The sequence below is a fragment of the Lichenostomus cassidix genome, chromosome 4A (assembly GCF_008360975.1).
Source record: "Lichenostomus cassidix isolate B80296 chromosome 4A, HeHo_3.0, whole genome shotgun sequence".
In the NCBI taxonomy this organism is placed as follows: domain Eukaryota; kingdom Metazoa; phylum Chordata; class Aves; order Passeriformes; family Meliphagidae; genus Lichenostomus; species Lichenostomus cassidix.
The window spans coordinates 109,380-134,315 of record NC_139485.1 but is presented as its reverse complement, the minus strand read 5'-3'; the positions used below and the strand labels follow the sequence as shown (position 1 = coordinate 134,315).

The 24,936-nt window shown below is 49.4% G+C and overlaps 2 protein-coding genes across 8 annotated transcripts; both read left to right on the top strand.

Annotated features, from left to right (window-relative positions):
- The first annotated feature begins 70 nt into the window (after positions 1-70).
- Positions 71-24,786, top strand: HDAC8 (histone deacetylase 8). 7 transcript variants are annotated; one of them, XM_085060837.1, is made up of 11 exons: positions 71-221; positions 629-681; positions 2,051-2,181; positions 3,798-3,939; positions 6,816-6,928; positions 7,887-7,964; positions 8,360-8,468; positions 9,996-10,168; positions 11,801-11,895; positions 17,141-17,246; positions 22,634-24,786. In XM_085060837.1, exons 1-11 carry the CDS (start codon positions 138-140, stop codon positions 22,924-22,926), a joined length of 1,377 nt encoding a protein of 458 aa, XP_084916963.1. In that variant the 5' UTR covers positions 71-137; the 3' UTR covers positions 22,927-24,786. The 7 variants fall into 7 exon arrangements, 5 of the variants coding, with proteins under 5 accessions (XP_084916963.1, XP_084916965.1, XP_084916964.1 ...); XM_085060839.1 differs by lacking the exon at positions 22,634-24,786 and adding an exon at positions 19,842-20,370 and having other exon boundaries at positions 72-221; XM_085060838.1 differs by having other exon boundaries at positions 80-178.
- On the top strand, positions 23,402-24,786 carry LOC146437188 (cbp/p300-interacting transactivator 1-like). The gene is given in 1 exon segment (XM_085060850.1): positions 23,402-24,786. A coding segment is annotated over 1 exon segment (441 nt). The 3' UTR covers positions 23,843-24,786.
- Positions 24,787-24,936: the final 150 nt, after the last annotated feature.

Sequence of the window (24,936 nt, the reverse complement as noted above, 5' to 3'; positions counted from 1 at the left end):
TTACGCGGTCGGGCTGAGGGAAGGATGGTGGCAGGCGGGCCTACAGCTCCCGGCACGCCGCGAGGCCGGAAGTGCCCTTCGTGGCGCGCCCCGAACCGGCAGCGCTGGGGGTGCTGGTCCTGGCCGTGCCGGCCCCGATGGCCGCCGTGCCGCCGCCGGTTTACATGTACAGCCCGGAGTACGTGGCCCTCTGCGACTCCCTCTGCAAAGTGCCCAAGCGGGTCAGCTCCACGGCGGGGGCGGGGGCGGTGAGGGGGCGCGGGGAGCACAGCGGTGAGGCCCCGGCACGGCGGCAGGAAAGAAGGAAGCTGGGGGAACGGGCGGCCCCGGCGGGAGGAGTGTGGGGTCAGAGGGGGGAGAGCTCGTCTGTGCCTTCACATCGCCCCTCGCAGCGCGGGCTCGGACACTGAAGCGACGCTTCCGTTCCCCGGGAAGCCGTACGCGGCTGTGCCTCTGCCTGGGACGCCGAGAGGCCCCTTCACACGCCGTGGGCACGGGCCGGAGCTGGGACCCGGGCAGGGAAAGCAGCTGCTGGGAAGAGTCTGAGCCACATCTCCTCTGCGAGTGCTTGGGGCCCCGGCTACTGGCTTTCTGTCTCGTGCTCTCACAGTCTTATTCTTCTCTTTAGGCCAGCATGGTGCATTCATTGATTGAAGCGTATTGCTTGCTTGACCAGATGAAGTAAGTGTCCTTGTTTTCTGTGAAGAGATGTTTTCCTCTCCACTGAGGTTTGGAAGGTGCTGAGTAACTTAAGGTTTCACACTGTTCCTGCTGGCGGCATGATTATAGGAGCCCGCACAGTGTGTATTTCCAGGATTTAAGGAAAATGCTTGTTTTGCTACATGGACACGATTACAGTAATTGTGGCAGGTATAATTCACGGTTACCCTCCTGGTCTGGTAGAGCACATGTAGCCTTGTGCTTTCTCTTCAGAGTGTGTGTCACCCTCCTGCTTGAGACTCTGAGCAGGGTGACGGCCATGGTGCTGCTCCAGATCCACTGATCAGTCAGTGCTGCTGTAGAGAGGCACCGTGTTATTTTGCTGTGATGTCATGGATCTGGGAGACTTTTTGTGAGGTCTGCATCTTACTCAGGAGAGAAGATCAGATGAGATCTGGGGCAGAAAAGTGAGATACCTCTTGCCTGATCTAGCTCTTGACACTGGGGCATATGAAGGGAAAAAAAGAAAGGCTTAGCTCAGGGTCTCTTATGAAGCATCTCATAAAATCTTTAAAAAAGTGTTCCAGTTCAGCAGGGCCAGAAGGTTCTTCTGAGACTTCTTTTTTAAACAATTTTTTTTCCTAGCAGATTGTGCTTGGAAAATGGCTGCAGATACCATTATGGAGCAGACCTGAAGAGCTGTTTGCCCTGGCCTGGGCTGGGAAGCATCAGGCCAGCCTGGAGTTGGGAGTTTCTTGTGTTCTTCCTGTAGCAGTGGAGCTGTGCTACATTGCCTGTGTGTGCTCCCAGTGTCCCAAGTTTTGGGGAGGGTTCAGTGTGTTGCAGGATTTGTTTTATGCACACTGCAAAGCACCCAAACCCAGGAAGGTGCTGTGCAAGTTGCTACCAACAGCGACAGTCTCTGCTTTGATGCAGGTCACAGCATGCAAGAGGCATTGCCCAGCACCTGATCCTGGGTGAGGTCCTGCTGCAGCACTGTGCTGGGCCTGGACATTTCCCTCAGTTAGTTCCTCTGTGTGTAACCTGAGTGCTGGATCCACTGGGGAGTGCACAAACTGAGAAAACATGCAGAAAAGGGAAAAAAACTTGAAGCAAAGTGGGAAGGTTAGTGCAGGCAGCACTTGCATGTGTTCTTCACTGGGGTGGACACTACAGGCAGTTGTAAGCCAAGGGCAAGGCCTGCTCCAGCTCAGCTGGGTAGCTTTCTCACTTGAGTGACAGTCCAGTGCAAGAGGAAGAGGGAGGGTTTTTTTGTTTTACAACAGTAACAGCCAAAAGAAGGCTCTTGGGTTAAAGGCTAAAGCTGGACATTTCAGCTGAACCCTGAAGTCTCTTGTCCTGATATTCTCCCTTCCTGCTCTCTGCCTAGCATAGTCAAGCCAAAAGTGGCCTCCATGGAGGAGATGGCAAGTTTCCACACAGATGCTTACCTGCAGCACCTGCAGAAGGTCAGTGAGGAGGGGGATGATGACCACCCGGAGTCTGTGGAGTATGGGCTAGGTAAGGACATGCAACTGCAGCAAGAGATTAGTTAAGTGTCAGGGTCAGGACGCTTTTTGCTGGAGCTACAGTTAGAGGGGTGAGCTCAGGGGAATGCTGGGCTTCATTTTGGAGGGAAATGCTCTTTGATGGGGTGTTGCTGAGCTCCAGCAGTCATCCAGTAGGCTGGCACTTTTCCTGGTGCCAGCAGAGGGTACAGCAAGCCTCACACTGCTGCTTTGTGCAGCTTGGCCTGTCTCTTGTCACCTGGGACTGATGCCCTTTGCTGCTGCTCTGAGGCTCTGTAACAGGATGGAAGACCCTGACACTGCCCTAGGGCTGGAGCTGGGACTGGGTGCTGTGGAGTTGGCATGTGTGAACAGCAGCCTGGGGCTGTAGTGACTGCTCTGCAGGGACCAGAGCAGCTGCTGTCTGTCTGGTGACTCGACTTACGTCTGGAGCAGAGGGCTCTTGCCCACCTGGACCTGAGACAGCCTGAGCAATGCAGTGGGTAAAGCAGGTGAGATGGCTATGGGCAGTCTTGATCTCAGGAATGGGAGGAGTGACCCAGAACTGAGGCAGAGGTGCAGATTCTGCACCAATCTCATGAGTGTCCCTTAGACTTTACATTCCTGAAGCTACTCTGTCTGCAGGAAGACAAGCAGTCCTGATCACATGCTTTGTGGGAAACAGCAGCAGGGAAGTTGCTGTAGAACTCAGTGAAGATCATATTATAGATACAGACCTACAGCTTACCTAGGCTTGTCTCCTTTGTGGATATGCATTTTTAGGGAAGAGGTATGTCAGTGACCATGCCAGGGCTTTTCTGGTCAAGTGGCCAGAGACCTGAGAGTGACTTTTTGTGAGATTGGTATGAAGGACCCGTAGGTTGTGCAAGCCAGGCACACAGCTCAGAAGGTGGTTCAGGACACATTTGTTAATGAAGCGAGTGCAAGGAAATATTTAGATTGTTGCTTTTTGTGGTGGGTTGATTTTTGTGGTGTGGGTGGGTTTTTTTGCCAGGTGCCCACCAAGATGCACTCTCTCTCCCCCTCAATAAGGTGGGGGAGAAAACACAGCGGAAAAGATCATGTCAAAGTAGTAACAGGGAGATGACTCTCCAGTTACTGTCACCAGCAAAACAGACTATACACAGGGAAACTAATTCGATTTATTGCCAATTAATAACAGAGTAGGATAGTGAGAATTCAAAATAAAACTGAAATCACCCTCTCCCTCATCCACCTTTCTTCCCAGACTCAGCTTCACTCACAGCTCTTCTAGTTTCCCCCTCAAGCAATGTAAGAGGACAGGGAATGGGAGCTGTGGACAGGGAATGGGAGTTGTGGCTAGTTCACATGTCTTCTGCTCCTTCCTCCTTGCTCTTGCTCTGCACGTGTGTGGGATCCCTCCCACAGGACACTGTCTTCCATGAACTTTTCCAGTGCAGGTCTTTCCTATGGGTAGCAGTTTTTCAAGAACTTCTCCAGTATGGGTCCTCCATGGGATTAGTACTTCAGAAATAGGCTCCAGCATGGGTCAGTCCTGAAGGCTGAAACAAAAGGAATGTGCTTCCCCTGGAGAAAAAGGCCTCTTCTGTCTGACATGCGGACTCTTACCTGGACTCTTACCTGCAGGTTACGACTGTCCAGCCACTGAAGGGATCTTTGAGTATGCAGCAGCTGTGGGAGGAGCCACCATTACTGCAGCCCAGTGCCTGCTGGACGGCAAGTGCAAGGTAGCAATTAACTGGCCTGGAGGGTGGCATCATGCAAAGAAGTAAGAAAACAATCTCTTCCCTTGTGTTTTCTCATCTGGTGTCTGAGCCCTGCTTCCTAGCTCCCAGCTTCCCTGCGAACCATCAGGGTGCAATGATTGAGTTGGAAGAGAAAGCAAGATGTGGGGGAAGGCAGGAGATAGAGAGGAAAGAAACAGAATGCAGGGCGGAGGCCTGAGAGGAGGAAGGTCACTACCTTCAACAGCTGGTGCTGTTGCTGTCATGGGCTGCAGAGCAGGTCTGGAGCAGGTATATTCAGGTGTCCGGTCATTCCTTGGTACATTGTTATCTCAAGAAGCTCAAGTGAGAATGGATTTTGTGGAGTCCGTGGAGAGACAAACAGTTGATGTCACTGCCAGTTTGGAACACAGTGGGACTGTGGCAACATGTCCAAATTGTTTTGTGTGGCTTTTTTGGTTCCTTAATATGATGTTTGAAATGGTGCAAGACTGACCTTGCGTTTCCCCACACTCCATGGGGGGCTGTTTGCTGGGAGCTCTAACATCAGTAATGATCTTCCAGCACAACAGAAGTAAAAATTCTGTCCCTGAAATGTGTGGTTCTGTAGTAGTAAAATAATATATTTCCATCCCATTTTCCATGGATGTATGTTTTAGTTAACTTATGCTCCCCATCTCCCAAAACATGAGACCTCTTTGCGGTGTAGACAAGACACCACCCTTCCTTGTCCACAGCCAGCTGGTGTGTGCAGTGCTGTTCTGTGTCCCTGGGGAACCTCAGGGGTTCTCATGAGCCCCATGTCTAGCCCTGGCAGCTTGTACGTGCATGTACAGATGTCCAGTGACTTTTCTGACTTGGCAGAGGAACTCTGGAGGTGTAACAGTGGTGTGCAAGTGCCAGCAATAGCACTGTCTCAGCCCTTTTCCTGCTGAGCACTTCACTGAAAATGGCTTCAGCTGCAGCTTGCTGTGAAAGGAGACTTGGACTTGGCAGAGCCAAGCCCTGGGTCAGTGCAGAACTGATGGCTTTTGGAAAATCTCTTGCTCTCTTTCTGTCTGGTTTGCATGGCTTAAAAAATGCCTGTAATGAAAAAAGTCTTAGAAGTGTTGCTGCTGCTGAGCTATTAGCACTGTTCTGGGAAGCAAACCGTCTGTTTAAAAAGAAAGGCATTTAATACTCACCTATCCCAAAGGAGTCTTCACAGTCACCCCAGTAAGTTGGTGTGTGATGCTTCAGGGTAGGTGCCAGCCCAATGTGAAGGTCCAGCCAGACTGGCACCAAACTGCAGGTGCCTGGTGCTAAGACCTGTGTTGTAGCAAAATACATTTGTTTTGTTAAAAAACACCTGCTGTCTGGTGGTTTAGTTGCTTTCCAGAGTCCTAAAGGTAGGAATTATCTGGAACTTTGGAAGCTCTTGGTTCAGATGATGTCTTTGAGGCTGAGGGTAAGATGCTCTGTCAGTGCCTTTTCTCAAGCCAGCCCTTCCCTCCCGTCTGGCAGTGACACTCAGAGCTTTTCTGGGTGGATTTAGGGCAGCATGGGGGAATCCCAAGTGCTGGCCCTGAGCTGCAGTTCCGACACTGCTCCGCCTTTGTTTGAACTGGTGTCCTGCTCTGCTTGGCCTCGAGTTTCAGAGATGTGTGTTACAGCGTGGAGAGAGTGCCCAAGACATGGCACAGTTCACTTTACTTCCTTGTGGGATTGGAGGGAGGGGAGAAGTACATAGCCACAACTGAGTCAGATTCCCAGGATACCTGTTAACACCTCCATTCTCAGCATTGGTGTAAATGAAGAGAGTCACTGGGAAACACCTGTGTTTCATGGCACTTACAGGGAGTGAGAGCAAGTGCAGTTCTGCCATCCCAGGCTTGCTTTTCACCGTTCCCAGCTGTTGCTGAGCAGGAGCTGTCAGGGGAAACGAGATGAGTGCTGTGACTGGAAGTCAAGAGGCATTTCCCAGAGGTTCATCTTGGATCCTGGTATAATTTGTGGAAAAGGAATTTGGGCACTCCTGTTGTTGCAAAGTACAAAGCTTTGCTTTAAATCAGCTATCCAGGGCAGATTCAGAAATGCATGTGGACTGGTGCTAAGTGGTGATGGGGAATTGACTTTGGAGTGAGGCTGACGTAGGGGTTAAGAAACTTTCTTGTTCCTTTGATGCCAGTGAGGAAGCTGTCCCCTGGTGAATGTAAGGGATAAAGCTTTCTATGCTACACCTGTCTTCTCTTTAGCTGCTGGGACTCTCTTCTGGCTGAGCGCAGGAGCTGTGTTGTGAGGGACTGCATGTGGACATCCCATTTTCCTGGGGAGAGAAAGGAGAGAGTTACTTTGGGAAGAGGCTTAACCATCATAGCCTGAGATTTCAGAACAGCAGCAGAGCCCTGTGACTGCCTTGGACCTGCCTTTCACTGCCAGGACCTTCCCAGGAGCAATGACACAGACAGCAGGGATGGAGCGGCTGCCTGTCTGTGCCTGTCCAGAACTCACAGGAAAATGGCCTAGGGGACTGTCCTCGTGCCGCAAAGGGAGAGTGGGTTTGACTTGAGTGGCTCTGAACGTCTTTAAAATGTCACAGAGGCAGAAAGTGAACTTTTTGTTTATTCAACAGTGCAATGGTCAGAGGTAGCCCACAGGCCAAGGCCTATCTGCAGCAGAGCTAACTGATGCTTACCCAGCTGCCAGAAAGCCCAGAGTTAAGAAGCAGTTGATACAAACAGTCCTGTTCTCTGTGCTTCCCACCCTGACCTGTCTCCTGACTACTCCTGACCCGTCTCTTGGTCACTGCTGGGCCTTGGCTGAGTTTTCATACTCCTCTATGCCCCTGTGAGGTGGACACTTGCAAAGTTAAAGTGAGAATGCCGGGACCAATGGTGATTGCATTGGCAAATGTTCAAAGTCACAGACATTGTTTTCACAGGGATGAAGCTTCTGGCTTCTGTTACCTGAATGATGCTGTCTTGGGGATCCTGCGTCTACGCCAGAAATTTGACCGTGTCCTTTATATCGATTTGGATTTGCATCATGGGGATGGTAAGGCCCAGCAAAGGCTGCAAACAGCACAACTGCACAGACTCAGGGAGGAATGGGAGAAGTCAAGGCCTGTCTGCACAGTCGGGGTTTACTTGCTGCAGCAGCTGTGGCTTCACCTCCTTTCAGTGCAGTTGAGTTCTCTTAATCCGTTTCCACCTTGTCCTTCTTTATGGACTTGCCCTATGCTGCTCCTCAGACCTCTCTTGAGGGTCTAGTCTTGTACCTAAAGCAACAGATAATGTGTCCCAGTCTCCCATCCTGGCAGAGCAGTTGCTGACAGGGTTTAATTGTTTAATGGTCCAGTGCAAGAGGGAAGCAGCCAGTGCTTTTAAGAGAAGGCTTGATGTTATAAAACTAGAGCCAGAGCTGGCCTTGCTGAAACTGTTCTCTCCTTCAGGGACATTATTTCTAAACCATTTAATATTTCCTGCTCTTCTAAATTTTATGGTGTGTTTCATTTTGCTCCGTTTTCTCCCTGCATTTGGTTTCTGTTAAGTTTCCTATTACTTCTTTTTTCCCTCTCCACCCCACTATTTTAAGTTGTCTTTAAGGAAAAGAAAAGGCATGTTGAACCACAGCAGCACTGAGAAAAAGCGAGAGAGCCCAGTAGCACTGGTTCTAATCAGAGCCAAGCTCTGGCCAAGGCAGCCCTGCTTGGATCCCTCTCCCAGCTTCGAAGGCCTAGCAGCAGAGGCAAGTGTGCTGACGTGAGATATTGAGATCCACTCAGTACTGATTAGCATGAGACCTGCCAGATTCATTTCAGTTGTGATTTTTGCTGCAGCTGAACTCCAGTCTCTGTGGATTGAGGATGGATTTATTAAGCCACATCTGCATTTTTGCCCTGCTCATGCTACTCTTTCTCTGCTTGCTGCCCTGTGTGTATCAAGCAACTCTGTGTTCAGATTCTGTCATTTATAAAAATGATGCATAAAAGCTTTATTCTCTTTCTAAATAGGAGTTGAGGATGCCTTTAGTTTCACCTCGAAAGTCATGACTGTTTCTCTGCACAAATTTTCACCAGGATTTTTCCCAGGCAAGTTCAACACTTGAGGTTTTTGCTCATTTGGTTCACACATCACTGGCGAGGGCTCCATAAAGGCAAGTCCCATCCCTGCTGGCCAACAAACGTGTCTCGCTGCCTCTCCTCTTGACCCAGGAGAAGAAAAGAGGGGGGAGCTGCATATTTGGCATTTCCCCCTTTCTGGTTGTAGATGAGCTCTGGGCAGAGCCCCTTTGACGCTGCGTGGCAGAATTGGCTGAAGGAGAGAACTGGGTCATTCCACCCCACCTTTCTTGGTGGTGGCAAGTGGACTTCTCCATAAGCATGTCAAACGTCCTGGCTCTCAGCTTGCGTCTGAGACATCCCACACATCCCTCTCTTGCTGCTGCTCTGCTTTCCCTCCTAATTGGGGTGTTTCTGTTGTGCAGGCACCGGTGATGTGACAGATGTTGGCCTGGGAAAAGGTCGTTATTACAGCGTGAATGTGCCCATTCAAGATGGCATTCAGGATGAGAAATATTACCAGATCTGTGAATCGTAAGCCCTCTTGCTCCAATACAGCTGACTTGGATGGGATTTTAGAGAATAAGTTACTACACAGCTTACTGTTCTTAATTACAGTCTTTTCTTAAGGCTTGTCTGTTCCTCTGTTGCAGCCTTTGGTTACAATGAAAATGGATTGTAAGAGTTCTCAGAGGTCTTGTCTGAATCCTTAAGCAGACTGAATATACAGAGGCATTTGGTAGTGGCTGGAGGGGTCTCTTCCACAGGTCAGCTGTGTGTATCTAAGGAGAGACTGAGAAGGGACAAGTATTTTTTAGCTGTGGACTTAGGGCTAGATGTTTTTTCTTCAAGTAAGTGCTCTGAATCCTGATTATGTGTGGGGTATATGCTTGGGGCTTAGCTAAAAGTATTTTCCTAGCACCTTTTGTCTGTGCTGGAAGAATGAAAGGCTGAAGGCTGAATATCTGGCAATGACAGAGCTGCCTCCTGGCAGGCCTCTCTATCACTCAGCTGATGGTGGACCTCACAAACTGTTTCCCCTCTCAAAACTGGGCTGCAAGGCTTGTTCTTTTCCAGGGGAGAGGAGGTTCAGTGCAGGGCTGCAGGACACGGTAGCACATCCACCTCTAACGCTTCTCTAAACTATTAGGCCAGTAGGGCAGTCATGCTGGGGCCATGCCTCCTGCTAGCTTGTTGATGCTTGCCACTGCTGGGGTAGAGCAGCCCTCTTTGTGCCAGAGGACATGTTTCCAAAAGGCAACTCTAGGGGCTGAGACAGGTCAGGAGCCCACTCAGGAGGAGCCTGCTGCATGCATTCACAGCTGAAGGACATCATAACCTACTACAGATTTCAAGCTGTGTATAGCTAAAGCTTCTGCAAAGAGACTTTGAGATCTCTTTGAGTTCTGTCCAGGCCTGGGAGGCAGTCACAGGCATGACTGTGGATGTCACTTCCAACTGTTGTTTGAGGATGATTGCCTGTACTTCCCAAAACCATGGTGGGCTTGAAGCATGAAGCTCTGTCCAATGCAGGTTTTTGCAGGCGACTACACCCTGCACAGAGGTTTTCCTCATAGTTTTGCCTCAAGAGCCACTTAGGAGAGAGGAGAGTGAGAGCCTAGCCAGAGCCTTCCTCTGTTTCTCCTGTCTTTTCCTGTCCTGTCCTGGTGAGAGGCATCTGAGAGTTCAGGATTTTTGTTTTGCCAGACCCTGATTTCCCCCATGACTTTCACAGGGGAGAAAAGCCCCTGGATTGTCCCGCAGCCAAAGGGCAGCCACTGTGAATGTGGAGTTTGATGCCACTGTTAAGCCAGATACCCCTCTGCCATGTGCCTGTGGTGATTTTGCCTTCATCAGCCTGTTGATAAGTGCTCAGAGAGCTAAACTTCCTGTGGAGGTAAAAGGCTAACTGGGAGGAGAGGTAGTATAATTGGTATGAGTTGGGTGGAAGCAGAGAGTGCGGAAGCCCTGAGAGGCATTGGTGGATCTGAGGGAGCAGGGCCATGCTACCAGCATTCCTCTGAACTGTGTTCACATTAACCAGACTCCTCCTCTTGATAGAGTGCTGAAGGAAGTGTATGCTGCCTTCAACCCCGATGCAGTTGTGCTGCAGCTGGGGGCAGACACCATTGCTGGAGACCCCATGTGCTCTTTCAACATGACACCCGAGGGAGTGGGCAAGTGCCTCAAGTATGTCCTGCAGTGGCAGCTAGCAACTCTTGTCCTGGGAGGAGGTGAGTCCATCCTGCTGTTTTCAGAGAAACATGTTTGTCCTCCAGTGACCCTGCCTCAAGTGCCTGCCCATGGGCTCAGAACCAGCAAGGGTTTAGCAGGGTGACTACTGGGCACTGTCAGGAGGACACACTGTGGCACAGTACTGTTTCCTCACACCTGAAATCCTTGGTATTGGCAGCTGGAAGTCTCATTCCTGATTCAGATTTAACTCTTGTGTTAAAAGCTGCATGGCGCTTCTGGAGGAGAGGCCAACAAACTGACCCTGATTTCTCAGTGGCATGTCTGATTCCCATCTCTGCTGGTCAGCTCTTCAATGCTTCTCTTTAAAAGTGAGCCCTGTGTTCCCAAACCTACCTTGGGCACCTGGTAATGAATGGTTTCATTTAGATTCTAGCAGGGGCTTGGGACAAGGCCTGGCTGACTGCAAGGTACAGCAGGGCTCTGATACTCAGTGAAAGTTAAGCCTAACCAGCTGCTTGTCCAGTGGGGACAGCACAGGACAGGCTCTATGTTAACAGAGCATTTCAGAACAACAAAACCCACTGTGTGCCAGGGAAAGCCCCTGAGCTCCATGATTGGAGCCAGATCATCTCTAGCTGTTGTCGTTTTTGAGATGGGGGAAATTGGGTATAGCATATTAAGGCTAAAATTTGATATGCCTGATGCCCTTTGTTATGGAAAGCTTGAGTGTTCAGTCCTGCCGTGGCTTGTCTGTGAGTATGCTGGAGATGCCACCTTTCAGACAAAACCCAAAACTTTTATTAAAAAATGAGGATCAGCTATTAGTCACCTGTGAAAATACCAAAGGACTACCACCACTGCAGCATGTGGAAGCATTTGAAGTGGAAACTGGGGGAGAAGTGAAAAAAAAAGAAGGAAAAAAAAACCACAACAACCAACCCAAACAGAAGGGAACGTTATAAAATATGGTCTCTCTGCCTTGTCGAAGTGCTTTTCTCCCGTTACTATTCTAGTCATCGTTTCTGGAAAACAAACTTACCTGAGCCTCGTGCAGGATTGCTTTCAGCTAAGGTTTCCCCTTGTGGGCTCATGTTCTTTTACCATGGAGGTAACCATTTCCTACTGACTGTGAAATCTCATTTACCTATGAAGCAGTTGCAAGTTGTTCTGAGGAGCTTCTCATTTGTCCTCTCAAACGTGACAGTGCTGAAAAGCTCACCAGCGTATAGCAGGGCACGTGTATTTTGCTTTATAGGTCATAGGCTGGTATTAAAAAGCAGGAAGCCCCTGTTTCTGCTGCAGCCCTTGCACTTCTCTCTCTGCTACTTGTGAACAGCTCTCTTTGTTGCCAGGAGAGAGTCCAGCGCATGGGGCTGGGAGCTGGTCCTCAATCTGACATGGTGACTGGAGGACTGGTCTCTGCTGCACTAAATGTAATGGGTTCAGTTTGAGAGGTCTGCTCTTGCATGCACTGTCATTCAGACCTGGCATTGTGTAGCCAGCATGTGCAAAATACAGATTTTGGGCATGGCTTGAGTGGATCAAACAAGCTGAATTCAGGTAACCTGCCCATGGTGGCTCCATGATTTGTTCCTCCCATTTAAATCTCTTTTTCTCTTTTCCCTTTCCCCACTCTTTGTCCTCAAAATCCCAATTCTTGCTGGAAACAGGAGGTTACAACCTTGCCAACACAGCTCGCTGTTGGACATACTTGACTGGTGTCATCCTTGGGAGAACGCTGTCCTCTGAGATCCCCGATCACGAGGTAATGGTTTGAAAAACTCTCCCTTCTCCTTGCAGAAGAACCAGTTGTTCTGCTTAATCCACACAGCATCCTTGCCACTCAGTCCTATTTTGTGGAGACACTTGAGTAACAGTGCTGCCCTGACGTAGCAGTGTGGTGGGTACTTGTGCCCAAAAACAGAGGCTGTCTGCAGCTTTCTGTGAGGGGGGGGTCTCACGTGCCAATAAACTCCAGTCTCAGTTACAGAGAGGGTGGGCAAAAGGAGACACTGGTTTAGAGCTCTTTAGGATGTGCCTTTTGCCTTTCTCAGGGCTTTAAATTTTTGCCCTGCATTCATCGATCTACACAAAGGACCAGGTGGAGCTTTGAAGCTTTGGCCCTAGGGCCAGGTGCTGTCTTTGTGGCCATGCTGGTATTTTTCAAGTCTTGAGTTGGGCTGGACAGCTTCTTGGAGGGACATCATCTAGACTGAATTTGTGTGGAGTAACTACAGGTTGGAGTCATAAAATCACAGAAGGGTTTGGGTTGGAAGGGACCTTAAAGGCCATCCAGTTCCACCTCTCAGCCATGGGCAGGGACACCTCCCACTAGACCAAGTTGCTCCAAGCCGTTTCCAACCTGGCCTTGGACACTGCCATGTTTATAATAGGTCTCAAACCATAGATCGTTGTTACCAACCCTACACAAACAAACCTGCACTTGCAGAGTAATTCAAGCCTACAGTGGCTACAGAAGAGAATTCAGGTTTTACCTGTGTCTAAGGATCTCATGGATCAGTATAGGTAGAGATGAAGCTTTTGTGTGGATTGAAGCTGGAAATTCATCATTATAGAACAAGAGATGCAAGATGCTTTTTGAGAGATATCATGCTTAAATATGATCCTTTAACCAGATTTTTGCAGAAACAGATTATAAACAAGACTGGTTTATGAGGGAAGTGAAAAAGGTGGTCCTCTGTAGGAATTACCTGCAGAAGGTGGTTAGGTTTGTTGTTTCTTCAAAAATTTTCTCTTGAAAACTGTACATGAAAACTGTACATGAAAAACTCCAGCTTGTAGATATCAAAACTCTTCTTTCAAAGTAAACTGGAAGCCAGTACAGGAATGTTCCCTTTTATTTATGCTCAAAGGCTTTATCTGGCTTAGGCTAATGAAAGCAGTTGGGCTTCCACCATTTCCTTTAAGAAAAATTCCACTTTCAAAGTTATTTCCATCACAGCAAATGCTCAGATTTTCTGATTGGTTTTCAGGTTGGTTTTGTCTCCATGTCCCCAGTGGCACCAGGCTGTTCTTACCCAACACTCAGGGTTTAGACCTCCCAGCTGGAGACTCCTCTGGTAGTGTGAAAACTTGATTCTTGCTGTCTTTTCTTCGTTGGTGAAGCCTTTCTGTCTGACTTCCATTCTCTTTGGAAATGGCATTTTGGGTCTATAGCTTAAGTCTTCGTCATACTTTGAAATAAAATGGGAAGCAGTGCAGATGTGCAGCAAACCAGGAAGTGATTTCTCCATCTGATTTGCACTTGGTTGCTTGACAATGGTTTGGGTCAGCAATGTATCTTAGAGAAGAAAGTTGGGTTTGGGGTTGCTGTTACACGGTCTCTAAGGCAGAGGAAAATGCAATGATTTTTGGTTACTTTGTCCTGTATTTGGCTGAGTGTGTTTGATGGAATGGTTCTATAGTTAGATTACAGCAGCAATAAACAGCTTCTTTCACATGTTTTCTGAAGACCGCCTTGGCTTGGAGAGCAGAAAAATATTTTTTCAAGAGTGGAAAGCTCTGCTGAAGCTCAGCTGCAAAATCCCCACTTGATCCTGTAAATTTAAGTAAATGCAAGTTCATTTAAGTAAATGCAAGCTCCTTCTAACACAGTGACACTGCCATAGGCTGGAGGCAGGAACCTTGCTGCAGGCCATCTGCCGTGAAGCTGACACCCTTTTATTGTTTGTCCTGTTTTCCATGAGATTGGAAGCCATGCCTAATCCTGAGCAGTTGAAGGTTTGTCTTTGCTGCAGCTAATGTTGCCTTTAATTTAGATGCTCTCCCCAAGCTGGCTCCTCTCCACACAGACCAAGCACTCTTCTTGACCCTGCCCTTATGGGCTTTCGACTGAGGCTGCAGCCTGGGGGCTGCTTTATTCAAACCAATGACTATTCCTTGTGTCCATGGCCCTCAAGGTCTGGTCACTCATAGAGAAAGAACAATCTGTTTACTTGTCAGCAGGAGAAAAATAGCCAAAGGGATAAATCAGTGAAGCTGTGAAAAGGGTATGAGCTAGGGGCCAGCAGGGGCAGCTGGGACAATGCTGTCACTTGCTCATTTGCAGAAGGCATGTGCAGCCAGAGCATATGAGGGCCAGTGTGTGTCTGCTTCCTGACTCCTGTCTTAGCAATTTCCATCCACCTCTGGTATGTCTCAGCATTTGAATGTATTAATCTCTGTCGGCTGAATCTCTTCCCCTTGATGTGGGAATCCCAGTTGGTTGATAAAACTCATGGAAGAGTTTCTTGGCTTCACTACCATCTAGTTCCATTTCGTGGGTTGTGATATCCCAGCATCGGAGCAGCTGGGTCACCAGGGGCTCATCCAACTGGTGGCTGAAATCTTTTTGCACATCTCACAGCTCACGTGGGGATGGGGATCTCTGGCTTCCCTCTTCTTCCTGTTGTGATGGCCCTGCTTCTTCTCCCTTGCTAAGCGAACTGATTTCGCCTTGGATTTCTTCTGTATAGGGGTGACTGCTCCCAGCACAGGGTATTGCTCTGGTTCAGCTGCAGTTTGAGTGGCCACAGTGCCTGTTGCTGTGCTTTCCTCCTCCTCCCTCTGAGGGTTCTGTCTAGTGACCAGCAGTGTACGGTAAAGAGTAGCTAGGGCCCAGCACACTCCAATAAGTTGCTCTTCTTTGGAGTTGCCACAGTACTCTTCTTGTAAATATTCTGTCACTTCATCAGGGTCATGTAGTTGTTCAGGGGTGAACTTCCAAACCATCAGAGCAGAGAAGTTCCCCAAAAACTGGCCCATTTTCTCCCACAATCTGTGCCACTCATGACTATCCACCATTGGGGCAGACCTCTGCATGACCTTCGTCGAAATCTTTGTCCTGACTCTAAACGTGGCGTGGACTGCACTGACTTCAAACATGTTGTAAACTGTACTGAGGAGACATAAGATACATAGCAACAAGAACATGCTTTCTGTAACATCCAAAGGGAATTCAAAATTTTCAAAAGCTGTTGTAACAGGCCTCAAGGAGGAAGAGGGGGTGACAAGCTGGGGAAAATCATCCTTCTATGTTTCCCCTACAGGCTGAGTACTATTATTAATGGAGTACCAAAGGTAGCGCCTAAGGTAAGGGTAGGAGACGAACACTGAATACACATCCCAAATGTCCCTCATTGCACTTGTTATCATTTCAGAAAGTGGTATCACACAGTACAATAACAAAGCATTCTTGATCCCTCTCCCTGCTCTGAGAAATATAATCAGAAGGACCACATGTATGCTCGCCCACATGAACAGACCAAGCAACATTGTGACCAGTGGCTCTGTACCTAATACTAACAAATGCTTAGATCAAATTTGTTTCCAACCCACTCTGGGCAGATCTGTTGTCATCTCAACCCTTTGTGCCCTGTACTGGGCACCAGTTAAGGTTGTCTTTGGAATGGTATTCTCCAATTTAGTGCTCCTGCTAAAAGCCTGCACTGCTCCCCCTCCCTCATCCAATTGGAGGCAAAAAGGCTAAAGATTATGGGTTGAAATAAACAATTTACTGGAAACAGCAATAACATAAAAAAGAGAACAGTGGCAGCAACAGCAATGATAGTAATGACAGAGGGAATAAGAAAAGAAACAATTCACACGGAAACACTCCTGCCCCCCTGACAACAGAGAACACTGCACAGCTCCCTCTGCCACATTATTTCAACTGGAAGGAATCCCTTCTGTCTGAAGGAGAGTCCCTTTCTCTGCCCTCAGCAATGACATGAAGTGGTGTAGGATAACCACTGTGTCCTGGCTATGCCCTCCCAGCTACTGGCCAGAATTATGACACAACTGCTGGCAATAACCAATGATTCTGTGTTAGCATGTCAACCCCCTTGTGGTGCAGATTTCCTACATACATCTGAGCACTTAACCAGGAGAGACACAGTATCCTTGCAGCACACTGATTTTTCCTCTCCAGGTGTTTCACAGTCAGGTCAATGCAGCGTTCAGCAAGGTGGGTGGTGAATGGAAGGATATGTGATTGGCAGCACATGAAATTTATTAATAAAAAACCCATTTGCAGGTAACCATGTGTGAAATGAGTGTCAACAGCTTTCCCAAATAAAGCATTGGGATAGACATTTGACTGCTTTTGGCTGCACCACTGGGCTCTGCTTCTCATCCCTTGAATTGGGAAATGGTTGAAAACTCCAGGCGGACACAGACAGTGCTGAAGTTCCACCTTGATGTAGTGAAGCTGCATGTGGCCCTGTTCTGCCAATTGATGGGAGCGATTTAAAGAACACAGACACCAATGGAAAGAGTGGTCTTATTTTACTATGAATATTAAGGCAACACAAAAGTAAAATGATGCATCTGATAAAACTACACACTTGGCTTTAGTAGCAAGCAAAAACAAGCAAGGTAATGCACCTAATCATTACTATATGACAGAAAGGACAGTGATTGAGAAAGTTACATCACCAATTGCCTAAATACTTGACCGTCATCCAGAGTCCACAGTCACTGGTGAACCCCGCTTTGCAGTGAGGACCTGGAGAACCCTTCCTTGCTATTGGGAAAATCCTACATGGTGCCGTCCACCCATAGGCAAGGTCTCCAAATTTGCCTCAAAAGTGCGTCCAGCTTTTATAGGCCCAAGTCAGCTAGTCAAAGTGACTTAACCATATGTTTTTAGCACAGAAACTCCTGGATCTGATGGCACACTTCCTGACCAGCCAGGGCCAGGGCTTGGCCAGAGCCCAGGCCTTGGCTGGGAGGGTTTTCCCCTCAAATACTCTACAAACAAGCTTCTATTTATGTCAGCTGGGAAACTAATCTATTTTTAGCTAAATAATACTGCTGGTGTTAGTCATACAGTGCCCAGGATCCATCTTGTAAGTCAACTCTGGCTGAGGCCTGTTGCTCAGGCCTAAGCACATCAGGTCTTTAGATGGAGAAATGTTCTTTTGCCTTTTCACAAACGGGTACCTGTGGGGAGCCCTCCCTCTACCCTCTGCCTTCACAGACCTCTCTGCTTACTCTCCTCTCCCCTGCAGTTCTTCACAGAGTACGGTCCTGATTACGTGCTGGAGATCACACCAAGCTGCAGACCAGACCGCAATGAGCCACAGAGAATTCAAGAAATTCTGAACTCCATCAAAGGTGAGTTGTCCAAGCCAACACTCCTGCTTCAGGCTGACAGGTTTTTTCAGAGAGGGCTTCAGAACAGCTCATTGGAGTCTTTCTTGCTGTCTGGAAAGATGAACCACATTCATTTGGCTGCTCATTAGTGCACAGTGTCATTTGCCTCCCACATCCCTTGGGATTTTCAGGGTTGGTGGTAGAGAGTTATGGGTCCCTGTAGTAAAAGTTGCCATTGTCTTTCCTCTGTCTGGGGAGGGGAGCATGGAGCCTTGTCCTGATTGGAATCATAGAACAGCCCAGGTTCTAAGGGACTTCAAATCTCATCTGGTCCAACCTTTCATGGGAAAGGGAGCATAGACAAGATTATCTAGCACCCTGTCCAGTCACATCCTGAAGACTTCTGACAGTGGGTCCTCTACCACATTCCTGGGGAGTTTCCTCCGGTGATTGATTGTTCTCACTGTAAAAAAATACCTAAAATAAGGTGAAACTTGTCATGGTGCAACTCATACCTGTTGTGCCTTGTCCTCTCTTTGTGGCTCCTTGTGAAGAGAGAGCCTCTGTTCTCTCTGAAGCCTACCTTCAAGTACTAGACTACTGTGATGAGGTCCCTCCTAAGCCTTCTCTTCTACAGGGAGAGTCTTTCCTCATTGGGCAGGTTCTGCAGCCTTTGATCACCTTTGTGGTCCTCCTTTGGACTCTGTGTGCTCTGTCCATGGCTTTTGTGATTTGTGGGGATCACAGTAGACACAGTACTCTTGGCTTGTCACCTGCCCCTGGAATGAGATGATCCTGTTTCTGTCTCTCTTAGTAATGCTCCTACAGATGCTGCCCAGGATCCAGTTTGCTTCATTGCTGCAGCAGCACACTGCTGGATCATGTTCAGCTTGCTGCATGTCAGGACCACCAGGTCCCTTTCCACAAGGCTGCTTCCCAGTCACACAGATCCCAGCCTGAACTGGGCGCCTTCTACCCCAAGACCATGACCTTGCTTTTGTCTTTGTTGAACTTAAAACTGTTCTTTTCAGTGCAGTCTTCCAGCCTGTCCACCTCTCTAAGATGGCTCTCGCTTCTGACGTGTTCACCTCAGCATCCAGTCTGGTGTTGTGGTTGCTTTCAGTCTCATTATCCAGGTTATTTATGATGTTGAGCAATGTGGGGCCCAGTATCAGTCCCTGGGGGGACCCCACTTGCGACAGGCAGCAAGACCATGTAAAAACCATTGATCATCACCCTCTGTGAGCTCTCTGTGAGCCACCTCCCTCCCTACCCCCTTTGCAGATCACCCCTCCAATCTGTGTCTTTCCAGTTGGTCCAGGCAGAAACTGTGGGAAATAGCTCTCTGGAACTGGGACAGGTCTCCAGCAGGCAGGACTTGAAGCTCTTGAAGTCCAGGCCAGGCAGCTGGGTGAACCCTGCCAGCTCCAGCCAAACTCACTGTAGTGGGTTGACCCTGGCTGGGTGCCAGATGCCCACTAAGTCACTCTTATCACTCCCCTTCGGGACAGGGGAGAGAGTAAGATGGAGAACAGCCAGCAGGGTGATATAAAGCAGTTTATTACGGTAAAAGAAAAGGAATAAGCAGAGATCTGTGCACACAAAAGCTAAAGAAAGGTCAATCTCTACTTCCCATTAGCAGCCATGTTCAGGCACTTCCCGGGAAGCAGACCTTCAGCGTGTGAAACAGTTGCTCCAGAAGGCAAACACTGAAGACTCACAAATGCCCCCCTCCACCTCCTCTCGCTCTCTTAGCTTATATATCTCAGCTGATGTCACATGGTGTGCAGTATCCCTTTGGCTAACTTGGGTCAGCTGGCCTGGCTGTGTCCCCTCCTGGGATCTTGCCCACTCTCATCCCTTTGATGGGGAAAGGAATGTCAGAGGGACAGTGCTGCTCAGCAGTGGCCAAAACACTGCTCTGCTAACAGCACTCTTCCAGCTACTAATGCAAAGCACAGCACTGGGAGGGCTGTGAGCTTTACCTCAGTCAGACCCAATACGCTCATTCAATGCCCTTCCCCATCTGTCTTGTCCCTGTCTGCCAGAGGGGCTGGGACCAGCAAGATGGGGCTTGGCAGCCCTTTTCCCTCCATGTGTGTTGCAGTGTGCTGGTGTTAGAAGTAGGGTAGGAGATGCAATGGCCATGGATGCATCCATGCTTGGGTGTCCATTCCCAAGCACGGGCCAATTCTAGGGAGGGGACATTCCCTCCTTGGGGTCCTGTCCAAGGGGGTAGGAGGAGCAGCATCACTCCAGAGCTGCCAGGGAGGGCTGTGCACTCCTGTCTGTGAATCCAGCCTAAAAGAAGGACGAGGCAGCAGGGAATGAGCATGTGCCTCTCAGATGCTGGTCCACGAATCCCAAACCAGCATTCAGCATAGTGAAAGCAGTGGCAGAGCTCCCCCATGGTACTTTCCAAAGCCTGGCTTGGATGAGGGCAGCAGCCTTTGCAAAGAGAGCAAGGAGTCAGCAGGAACTGAGGTCTGTGCTGAGGCTGGAATTCCCATATTGTTGCCTAGTCAATCAGGCATGGGGGTGGCGCCCCTTGCCAGGTCACGCCATCAGGCTAAAATATCAGTGGAAATACCCTTTTCTGCTTCCTTTTATTTGCAGGGAATCTGAAGCACGTTGTTTAGCAGAAAAGGAAGGCTCAGGCAAGAGCATTTCCTATATGAGGAAGACAGCATGTTTATGTGAACAACTGGTGTGTGGCTGCAGGGAAAATTTGGAAGAAATTACTGTTGGTTGGGTAATTTTTTTCTCTTTAAAGAAGAAAAGCTGCTGCATGCCACAAGCACTGTGGCTCTCCCCTGGCAAGGAGTGTGGGCCCTCCAGCCACAGCCACCAGTGCTGCCAGAGCCTCCCTTGCTCCTTTTTCCTTTTTTAACACCACAGTTTGTTTTCCTGACTGGTTTTAAATATTTTTCAAGAGAGGGGCTGCTCAGAGCTGTGAGCCCTCCCCAGCTGGAGCCCAGCACTGCATTACCTGCCTGGCAGGGGTACAGCCTCAGAGCTGCCCACTTGGAAAGCAGAGCTGAGAGCTTCTCTGGGGCACACAGGTTGTGTCTCTTACCCACAGAAAGGCACAGCCGTTGTGTTTTTAACAGGGAATTTGTTAAAAATAAAATGTTTTAAATACTCATACTCAGAAGAAAGCCCTTTCCTTTCTTCTTCCACCCACCTTGCCTCACCAGTGCTCTTTTTCACAGCATCCCCCACTGCAGTGTGAGTTCCCATGTGTGAGTTCCTGAAATCCTGTGCAGTGGGGCCAGACCCTGAGGAGCCTCTCAAGAGTGTCAGGGGAGATGCAGGGCCTTGTGGCAGCTTCTGTCCTGGGAGATCTTGGATGAACTTCCAGATGCTCTGGTGCTCCATGAGAGCTGCCACAAGGTGTCTCAGAAAGGGAACAGGTATACAGGGATCTGGGGTGGATCTCTCCCAGTGCCACAGGCCAGGGAGCCTGGCCTCTGCTGCCCTTGTCCCCTATTTGTCCTGGCCCATGGAGTTCTTATTGTGCTAGATTTTTTAAAGATGTCCAGTCACTGTGGGAAAGCATATTTCCTGTGGCTTTAATTAGATTATGCTGGAATAAACAGCAAGATGAAGGGGCTCCCATCCTGGCCTTAACTTTGTTTTTGCTCTCTTGTTTTTCACTGCCAATTGAAACAACAGGAAATCTTGCATGAAGATAGTTCAGCAGGATGTGGCTCCCATGACTCCTGACCCCTTGCCTGCTTCCATGTACCCCTGGTGCCTGTGGCTGTGGTGTGGTGTGGTGTGGTGTGGTGTGGTGTGGTGGGGAGAGACCAGTCTTGTGTGGTGACTGCTGGCAGGAGGGTGGTGCTGCCACCACTACAGCAAAGGATCCCAGTGCCCAGGGGAGGTATCAGGCTTGGGGACTGTCCAGCGAGGGAGAAAGTAAGGCCTGCTCTGACTCACCTCAGGGCCCCATGTGCTCTGTTCCCACACCAGACAGGCTGCCCTTTGAGCTGTAGGAGCTGTTTCAGGAACACAGCTGGGAAAGTAATAGGAAACCCCACGTGTCAAGTGTTGTGGCTTTAGGTGAGGTGCAGGGAGATCTGCACTGGGGGATGGGACTGTAAGGATATGGCACCCTAAACTCGCCAGGCTGCCGACCCCCAGACAGCCATATAAACTGGGGCATTGTTACAGACAAGAGTGTTTGAGATTGCTTAAAAAGTCACTGGCAAGGGTATGAGCAAAAGTCAGATTTAATATTAAGCGACAAAGAATGACAAGTATGTTGGCAAGATTCACTCTACTACTTACAGGATAGCCAAGGCACAACAAGGGAGAACAAGCAACAACAAAACCAAACAAAATCTAGTCAATCAAAACAGACTATCTAGGGGGGTGTATGTGTGAGTGTGTGTGTGTGTGTGTGTGTGTGTGTGTGAAAAGACAGTGCAGGCAAGGATAAAAAGGAACATGGCCTAAAAGCTTGAAAACACTCAACAGTACTTGAACTCACCTTACACCTTAAGCCTAGCAGTTTAATATAGGAAAAACACTTAACTTATACCTAACTTAACTCCATTTATAGCTTAACCTTAACAGTATAACAGAGGAATAACACTTAACAGCAGTTAACCTAATTTAGAACTTCGAAGTTATTCTTAGCAACTCAGAAGAAAAGTAACAATTACCAGCACTTAGCTTATAAATTTTGTTTAACAACTTAGCATAAGAACAACACTTAGCAGCATTTAAGGAAGTTTATACCTATAACTTAAACTTACTTACAGGCCTAACTTACTTAGTTATGTGAGGTACTTAAACATCTAGGAAAGCAGTATTTTCTCTCAGATTTGCTACAGCATATGCACAGGAGCTTGCACCCAGACAGAAACTGTCAGCGCAAGCAAGGTATCTGTGAAAAATTCCCTGCAGAGGTCAGTGAAATACTCACTTTGGATGATTTTGCATCTCCTTATGGGCAAAGGGTTGGGCCTCAAGCAGTGGGGGTATTGGCCCAGGATATGTTTCAGCAATCCTCCAAGTGTAGTGAACCTGAGGGTTTGCTGGCTCTGAGAGGCATCCCACTCAGAGGGAGATGCTGGTCGCAGGCCCACTGTGGTCCAGGAGATCTCGAAAGGGCCCCATTTTGGAGTGCTGTCTATAGGGTTGCAAGAGTGTGGGCTTTAGTCCCAACAGTGTTTATCCTGGTCACGGTTTGGGTCAGCACTTTCTTTGAAAGTGTAAGAACAGGAATGTTATGCCATTCAGGCAAGAGGAATATCTTCCAAGGCTGGTAATAAGGAAAACAGGAGCTTGTTGGCAATTCCTGTGTGCAGACAGTGTTTCTGATAAGCTCAGAAAGAGCTGAGCCCAGGTGCTGTTTTCAAAGCCAAGGTGTAACGAGCATTTCATCGATCACACTGCAGCCTGGAAGAGAGCGGGGTGGCGGGGGCGAATGCACCACCACAGGCATGGGGTAAGGTGCCGTCAGCCACCCTCATCCACATTGCTGAATGTGGAGAAACAACTGGATCTCAACTCCATGCAAAGCAAGGAATGTGCAAAAGGTGGGACAAAGCCTCGAAGGGTATCCACAGTGCCACCACAAACAGCCCCCTTACAATCAAATCCCTTCTCCAGCTGGCTGAGGGCACCAGCCCACATCACCCTGGCAGCCCCACCACCACCTGAACCCACAGCTGTCCCACACCCTGAATAGGTGTTACAAGTGTTTCCCAGCCTGGACAGGGGCAAGCAAGGGGGGCATCCCACCGGACGGGGGAATTTGCACCCAAGAGACTGGGAAGCTGGTGGGAGAACATACGGGATTGGCAGTGTCCAGGCTGAATGGTGAAGTGGGGGAAGCTACCAGCCAGAACGGGGATGACACGAAGGGACCTGGCCTGGAAGGGCCGGCCGGCGACCGGTGGGGCAGGCAGTGCTGACACCATCCTGTCCCGTCCATCCCTCCCTGTTCAGCCCGCTCATCCGCCAGCCCAGCCTTGCTTAGCCTTGCCCCGCACTGGAGCCGTTATAAACATGGGGCGCGCGGGGAGCGGAGCCGCCCAGGCAAGGGTGAGGGTAGCCAGGGCGCCACTCTAGCTCCCTCCCCGTCTGGGTACCTCGCCGGACTCCACCCGCCCGGGGCAGCCCGCGCCGCTCTGAGCGCTGCCGTGTCATCGCAGACTCCAGAGATGAGCTGTTTGTAGTCCCCTTCCCGGGGCACGAAGGACCTCACGGCGGTGGCAATCCTGCGCCACCCCTCCGGGGTCGGGGAAGTGCCGGCGGTGCGGCTCCGCCTGCCTCCTGCACGTGGCCCCGCAGGCGGATCCAACCTCCTGGCCAGCTTGTGGGCACAGAAGCTACACGTTCAACGCCGGCCGCGGGGAGATCCCGGAGGCCCTTGGAGGCCCATGGAGCCCCACTCACCGCTCGCCCGAGGCTTGGGGACGCAGCCACGGGGTGCGGGGAGCCGCCCCCTCCAGGCCGCCGGTCCCGGCCTCACTGACTCGCACCCGGCGGACAAGATGCTCAGGGCGCTGGAGCTTGGCCTCGACAGGGCGGACGAGCTGCCGGAACGCTGGCTCAGTCACCACGAGTTCGACTTGCCGTCCGATCTGCCGGCCGGCTACTGAGGCTGGAGAGAGGCTGGGGCGGGGGGCTCCCGCCTCCCCCCGCCGGTGAGCAGTGTCCTCGCTGCCCCACGTCCCAGCGCTGCGGGCACAAGGAGCGCTTGAACCTCGGCCGCGTGTGGAAAGGGGCGGCAGTTTGGGGCCGCGCTGCATACCCCAAACCGGCAGGCCCTGGTCCGGGCCCGGCAGGCGAAGGTCTCAAATTGCCGTGTAATAAAATCTGGATGAACTGTTGTTCTGCCGGCTGTGCCCCTTTCCTTGTCCATTTCGGCGAAGGACATTGTGTGAAGCGGCCCTGGGTGGAAGGAGGGTTGGCACCCTGCAGCTCCAGTGCGCCCTCTCGGCTTAGGTGTTCCCATCCTGTTGTTGAAAATTATATCGCTTTTCTAGTAACTGTTCTAATTAAAATTTCCAATTAATTATTTAATCAATCATAAACAGTGTAATTTCCCACTGTAGTCAAGCATTTAGCAAGGTTTGTCATAAGATGCTGTTGTGGAAACACAGGTCGGGAAAATTACTGAAACTTTTTAAATTTTGCTAAACCAGCCTTGAGATGCTTTGTTGGACAAAGCCTGGCAGAGATATATTGCTGAAACTGGACGCAAGGTATGCAGAATTTATAGACTATAAGGACATTTTGCAGCATCCAGAGATAAAGAAGAAACTAACAAAGACAATTCAGCAATTGTCTTACCTGGGAAAAAGTAACATCATAACAAGACTGATAATGTAGACTAATTAGCATGAGAAGCAAGAAATCAATAACCAACAGAAGATAAAATACTAATTAATAAAGAGAATTATGTACTTTGTAGACAGTGAACACTAATTTCTTTGCCCAAGTGTATAAATAGTGAAAAATTTTGAAAGTTTGCATCATAGGTGGAGCTCCCCCTATGCATCCAGCACTGTGAATAAAGTAATGCTGTTCTCTAATCTAAAAACAGTGTTAGACACTTTAATTTATCCCGACGTTTTCGGTGACAGTGTCACTCTCAGGAAGTGTCCCAGCCACACCCTGCTGCGGGAGCGCTGCTGCGGGGATGTGCTAGGTGTGGGGATGTGCTAGGTGTGGGGATGTGCCGGGTGTGAGG